Below are 7243 nucleotides of genomic sequence, written 5' to 3' on the forward strand. Positions count from 1 at the left end.
AGATGTCAGTGTCTTGATTTAGCCTCAAGAGGGCGCCGTGACTCAACTTTAGAACAGTTCTGTCAGTGAAGGGTCTCTTCTAAAGGAGGAAAAAACATTTGCAAGTGTTTGGAAGTGATGTTCAACACTGAAATCTCCAACAGCTATTCAGAGTCATTTTGCTGAAGATGCACATGTTTACACCATTGAACAGTTTACAGCTACGACCCCAAATTATTTGTTCACCTCACATCATCTCAAGACTGGATAACTGCAACTCACTCTTATGCTGAGTTACTGATCCAGAATGCATTTTGCATGACCTCCTAAGTTCTCTCGCACCACCCAAATGCTACACTCCATCTACTGGCATCCTGTCAGTCCCTGCATCAGATTTAGAACACCGATGCTCGCCTACAAAGCCAAAAATGGACCAACATTTCCTACCTCTCAGCACTTATCTTACCTCGCACTAAAGCACCATCTCTCCAATCCTCACCTCTGCTTGACTCGTCCCACCAGCTCTCAGCATACAAGGGAGACATGCTCCAAGACTCTGGCACAGAGGGGGTGGAATTAACTTCCACTTCTTCCTCTTCCAGCAGAAGCTTTTCAACTTACTTTTGTAAGTTGCTCTGGTTAACAGCATCTACAAAATTTCATAAATGTAAATAAATGCACGCTCCTGTGTGATGTTTTATCTATTTTATACCACAGTAACATTTTAACAATTTTCAGTGTTGCTGAATGTCTGTTGACATTTGATATAGCAGAGTTATAGCACTATTTTATACCCGCATCACCTGACATGTACAGATAAAGATCTATCTGTCACCTACTCAATTTCTTTTGGGTACGATTTTGTTTTCCACATGGTAATGGGGTTAAATAAAAAAACAAAACAAAACATGCAATGCTAAATATTCGATTGAATATAACAATAAATGTGTCACTGATGTTATTAATGTTAAATACTGTTGTTTACAAAATGCAAATTTCTTTCTACTCTTTACTCTGTAAAGTAACAGCACACACAACATGGTATTACTCTCCTTTAGAGGACTTTTCACTGCCATTATTAATGCTTATAATTAATGATAAAAAAAAAAAAAGCAATTTCTTGGCATTCTAGTGTGGATATTTCATCCCCATCAGGAGACAAACATACACACATAGACACAAAGACACATGCATACACACTATAGTGATTTGCTGAAAAGGCTTATTATCCTTTGCAAATATCCAAGTTGTATCTTCTGTGTTATTAACGGCTTGAGGCGATCACTGTATATAAAAATGTTTTAAAAAAAAGAGGTAGAATCACAAACAAGCAACTTTCCTGCGACACACAACTTATCAAGTGAAAGCTCAAGAGTGCCTCAGTCTACCCCTGGAGTTTGAGCGCTGAAATTGAATTTTAATTGGTTCTTCCAACAATACCACCCCACTCCTGCTCAGGCTGGATGGAGCTCAGGACAAACGTCAGGATGTGTGCGTGTAACTCGCAATGTGTCCAAAGAGAAACTGAGTCGTTTAGAAATCATTCAGCAGCCACCTGACGAAGCTGTGACACAGATCATTTAATCTGCATTTGATTCATCAAACATGACATTATGACTTATTTACTGTAGTTCTGGCTTCTCTCACTCACAGTTTCAGGGTTTCTGAGGCGACCCTGCGCTTGGGATCACATGCTCTCCCTGTGTGGGTTTCCTCCCACCTGCCAAAAACATGCAGGTAGCTGGACTGGCTATTCTACATTGCCCCTTGGTGTATGTGTGTATGGTGTGACAGACTGGTGCAGTTACTGTAGATGAAAGAATAAAAGCGAGTGAATGAATAAAAGCTTTAATTAACATTAATTAGGCTACTGATAGTGTGTGCTTGTGCCAAGGTAATGACATTAATATTGATAAAAAGGAAGGATATTAGGCGTAATGAGGTTTATGTAAATTTTACTCATTTGTTTTTTAGGTTAATCAAATTAGTTTTATTGGGCTAATCAGTGCTAATGACTTTTTAGGTCAAATCATTTAGGTGTGAACAACAGCAGTTCTTTCCCTCCCTTCTTCTCAAGTTTGATGCCATAAGCCCAGATAGCAAACAGTGTAATTTTACAAGCTGTAGCCACTGTCATCTGTAAGTAATTTTATGTATGTTGAGGATGAACTGAGAGTTTGTGAGTTAGCCAGTGAACCTAGCACAGCGAGTCAGTGATTAAATGAGGCTATGACTCTCTGTGAATCAGTGAGTCATTGTGTGGGGCAATGTGTGAGTCGGTCATAGAATCAGTGAGTGATGCAGTGAAAGAGTCAGTTAATGAGTTAGTGAGTGTGTGTGTGGTTCATGTGGTTGCTCAGTGGTTAAGGTGTTGTACTTTGGATCTAAGGTCATGACAAATTCCCAGTACCAACAAGCTGTCACTGCTGTGGTCTGGGTCAATGGGTGAGTCAGTAGGTGAGTCAATTCAATTTATTTTTATTTGTATAGTGCTTTTAACAATGGAAATCGTCTCAAAGCAGCTTTAAGCCGAGTCAGTGAGCTCAATGTTCATTAAATCAGTCTAAGTAAATCAGGGAGGTAATCTGTGAGTCAGGCTGTCATTAAATCAAGGTAAATCAGTCACAGGAAATCAGTGAGTCAGTGGGTCAGTTAGTGAATCAATGTGTGAGTTAATCACTATATATGTTACTCTCAGCATGTCAGTCAAAGTGAGTTAATGTGCGTGTCAGTGATTCAGCTACTCAGTCATATGTGACTAAATTAGTAAAAAATATCTCTAAATGTGGCCTTTTTTTAATTTAAATGCTTTTTATTGTTATTTTATCCAGTTTATTCTTTCTTCTTATTCTTTTTATTTATTTATTTATTTTTTTGCTCGGTGCTCTAAATATTATTTTGGCTAACAGGATTAGGAAATGGTTATAAAACCGCACATAACTAAATGACATTTACAGAAAACATACCATATGCTGCATGCAAGGAGTAATAGAAATCAAGAAAAGGGTGCCTCTTCCTGCATGGTCTTGTTGAAATCCCATGTGGCCATCTTAATCATGCTGAAATCAGCTTGGCTCAGACACTGAACCTCATATCTGAGCTGCTGAATGTCTGTCCCTGTGGACAAACAGCTTTATGAGAAAGATTCTGACACACACTCGCATGCATGCACCTCCACCACTGGCTTTTAGGGAAATTCAATTTGGGATTCAATTTCTCCTGCACTGGAGGTAATGTGCTTGTCATGTTCAATAAGAGATTGTTTCCCCTGTGAAGAGCTGCTTCGGTATACTAATAAGCTGCTTTGATAGGGTCGTCCTCTGTGAGGGGGAAAAAAAAATCATGCAATCTTTCCAGGGCACAAGCAAAAACACACTGTAAAAAGCCTAAGCGTCCATTATCATACGAAACAAAGTTTGACTGACATATCCTTCAGGATCCGGTTCTCTTTTCTAACAGTGTCTAAAAGATTTCCAGAGCCGATTTATGTTTGCCATCCAAAGAACTAATCACAGACCAGCACGAAGAGCTGTATTGACCTGCGGCCACTCACATTAAAACCTATTGAGTTTAGAGCTACGGTGATTGACCTTCCTAAAGAACTGATCTTTAGAGAAAGCTAAATTCATTGCAGGACCTTTTAAGGATGGATCTGTCATAGGCAGCATACGATCATTAGCTGAACCTTCTGTCATGCGTCTAAAGCTTTTCTGCATACGTCAACCTTCTCCTCAAAATCTCTGTGGCTTAAAAGTCATAAATTACTCGAGCTGGGGCTTTATAATTATTATCCCTAGTAAATACTAAATGCTGAATTTGTTATGGTGAATAAGTTTCTATATTCACTTCGACCAAGTAGAAAAATACTACTTTTTCTGCCTGACCTAGTGAACCATTATGAGGATGTATTTATTGATATAGAGTTTAAAGTACTTCTATAGTTCAGTCTGGATAAGAGCATCTGCCAAATGCCATAAATGTACATTTTTAAAAGTTTAATAGTATCAGGTATCCTCCAGGCATAGATTTGCTTCTAATGGGCTTTTCCTAATTGATAAATGAACTTGTCATTCACACAATTGAACCAGTGACTGACTGGTAAAAAAAAAAAAAGACCATTATCAGGAAAAACCTACTGTATCCATCAACTTTATTTGTTCAAATTAATCTTAGCTTTGAAAATTCAAAGGTCTTTATGTTTTTCTCCTTCTTCTGCATGTAAAAAAAAAAACAAACATTGTACACACATCTACAGCTCAAACATGTTTCCTGTCCTGAACAGAGTCAGTGTTACTGTCTATCTGCCCAGAAGGTCATTTTGTATCATTGTATTCATCACCATCTTCTTCTGTTGATCCTCCCGAGTTGAGCAGAGGTCTGCGGGCAACTGGAACACACGGTTTAATCCTCTGCCACCGGTTTGGAGGCCATAAGATGTGAGATGCTCTACCGTGGAGTAGTCCGAGGGAAACCTGCAGGAAGGCAATTCTGTTTACTGACCCTATTAACATACATATAAAAAAAAAAACCCTGAAACCGACCAACGACTGAGAATAATTGTGAAACAGATAATACCGGTGTGAGCGTCTGATCCTAATATAAGTAACATTCTTTAAATGTTTATCAATCAAGGAGAGGGGGAGTCAAGAAACACTTTATTTATCTCTGTTTTTGTTGGTTGCAGAAGTGCGCTGATAATAACGAACACCTCGTGCTGAGTTTTATGTTTAAAATGAGTGCAAGGTGCCATGAATAGCACTTCGACTTACAACAAGTGATCGCTGATGACTGTTTCCAAGCATTCGTAGCTGCTTTACTGCATTTCTACAAACAAACCTCTAATAGCCCTGTAACAATGATCAACTCTTACGTTTCAAACTCAAATCAGCCAATTCCCTATATGAACACTATATGGAGAACAGTGTGTGGACACCTGACCACAGAATTCATATATGCTTTTAAAAAATCCCTTTCCATATTTAGTCTGAATTTACTGTTATAATAACCTCCAGTCTTCTGGGGAAAAGTTTCACTAGAATTTGGACTGATCTTGTAAAGACTCGATCATTCAGCTACAAGGGTGTTTGTAAAGTCAGGTACTGATGTATGTAAGGAGCTCTGGGGTGCAGTCAGTGTTCAAGTTCATCCCAAAGGTGTTCCGTAAGGTTGAGCTTTATAGCAGGACACTCAAGATCTTCCACTCTAAACCATGTAAAGCATATCTTCATAGAGCTGGCCTTGTGCAAAAGGGTATAGTCATGCTGGAACAGGTTTGCGTCTTCTAGTTCAGAAATGAAGGGAAAATTTAATGCTACCACATTAAAAGACATCCTACACAATTGTATGTGTTCAGAATTTTGTGAAAGTACCACATGTGAAAAGTCAGGCATCTCAATACTTTTGTGTCTATATAAATGTATTTGATTTATTTCCAAATGTAATAATATTACTGGCTTTCATGATTTGGTTAAGGCACATAAGGTAGATAAAGCTGTGAGCGCAGCATAGCATTCAAACGCTCCACATTTTGGCTGATTTACACAGTGCTGTACTTCTAAACAAGGTAATATGAGCAGTTCAGCCCAACACATGACGGCAATGGTTTTTATTGTACTTTTTATTTATTGCAAGCATTCCAGACTAAATCTCTAATCTCTTTGTTCACCTGCAAATTGATTGCGTGCTGCTGAGAAAGAGATGCGACTTTAGCCTGTGTCGCCTATCCATTAATTAAAAATCCTTAAGCGCTAACAGCCGAGGAAGTCATGTCTGACCTCGGTTTTCCTCATTTAAAACGGGGTTTGGCTCAGAACTGGGTTCTTGAGAGCATCCCTATCATTCGCACAGTGTCACATTGGGGAGCTATGCCTGAAGGAGAGAGAGAGAGAGAGAGAGAGAGAGAGAGAGAGAGAGAGAGAGAGAGAGAGAGAAGAGAGATAACTGCCTTATTTCAAACACAGCTAGCAGATGCTTTTGATTGTCACCCAGAGAGCAGAGCAATTATACTTTCATGAACTCTGGAATGGATTAAAAAATAAATAATAATCCAAAGTTGCAAAGTTTGAAAATAATTTATACATTATTATAATACTCCTGAGTTTCAGCTATAATGGTTAAATAATGGCTGAATATTATACAGAATTATTATACCTCAATTATTCTGCCAATAGAAATATAAAATATCGCAATTTATCGATTTTTATCTTAAATCAAAGGGAAAACTGGCTTTTACAAAAGACAGCTGGACCACCCAGGAACCCAAGAGCTATATCTTCGATATAAGTGATGGCACATGCTCTTTACTGTTCTTTAGCTTTAAGGATCAACCAGAGCAAATTTAATATGAAGTAATCAATCTGGCCGTAGATGGGCAGCGAGGGCCTGCACTGTTTTTGGCAGCTGAGGAAGCCAGACAATGCTTCTAGTGCATATTGCTCTCAGAATAGTTCTGTTTCTGGGATTTTTTTTGCAAATACCTGGAATGGCTGAGGAGGATTAGCTGAACAGGGGATTAAGGGACATAGAGGTCTCCAAGTTAAACAGTCTTAGAGCTCTGGCAAGCTATTACAACTAAACCCAAAGCATATAGCTCTTGAACACTATCTGATAAAACATGATGAACCATGATTGAGCTTCAGCTAAATTTAATAAGTGAGATGTCAGTATCAGTGGCTTAGCGAGATATCATTTAAACAGAGCAATTGCAAAAAAAAAAAAAAAAAAAATTATGTTGCAACACAGAAGACATAACGTGTCAGACTTTAATGAGATTTGTGCTCTTCCTAGTTTAACACACATGATTTACTCCATTTAGGCCATGAGTTGATAGAAAACACAGTTATAGGAAACCATTCAATGCATGATGCACAAAATGTATGTAGCTATTACTATTATGAAATGGATTCTTCTCCAATATCAGTGCATCCTCGGTTTTATTCGCCATATGCCTCAGGGATTCAACAATTTTTACTCCATTAAAGAATCGTCTTTTTTTGCCTAGTTATAATTACACTTAATCCATTGTAATGTCTGCAAAGAGAGTGAAACATTATTTATGTTATCACTCATCAGGTTTTTGTTTGTCTGCCTCTTTAATTTATCAGACAAACAAAATGAAGTTTGTTGAAAGAAAGGGCCGATGGGAAATCTCAAAAAATTTTAACTTGGAGACTTCTTTCAAAAATCCTCAATAAACATTATCGAACATATAATTTTTTAAAGGTTTGTTGACAATGGCGTGGCCGCCTGATGTTCCGAAAGCTTA

At 38.1% G+C, this 7243-nt stretch overlaps 1 protein-coding gene across 3 annotated transcripts in view; it reads right to left on the reverse strand.

Moving 5' to 3' along the window:
• Nucleotides 1-4110: 4110 nt before the first annotated feature.
• immp2l (inner mitochondrial membrane peptidase subunit 2) overlaps nucleotides 4111-7243 on the reverse strand; it is a 128677-nt gene continuing 125544 nt past the window's right edge. For all 3 annotated transcript variants that reach the window (XM_083560907.1, XM_083560908.1, XM_083560906.1), the window contains one exon: nucleotides 4111-4451. In XM_083560907.1, the coding sequence (XP_083417033.1) occupies nucleotides 4293-4451 (159 nt within the window). In that variant the 3' untranslated portion in view covers nucleotides 4111-4292. The remainder of the gene's footprint in view (nucleotides 4452-7243) is intronic.

The sequence above is a fragment of the Silurus aristotelis genome (genome assembly GCF_946808225.1).
Source record: "Silurus aristotelis genome assembly, chromosome: 14".
NCBI classification, from domain to species: domain Eukaryota; kingdom Metazoa; phylum Chordata; class Actinopteri; order Siluriformes; family Siluridae; genus Silurus; species Silurus aristotelis.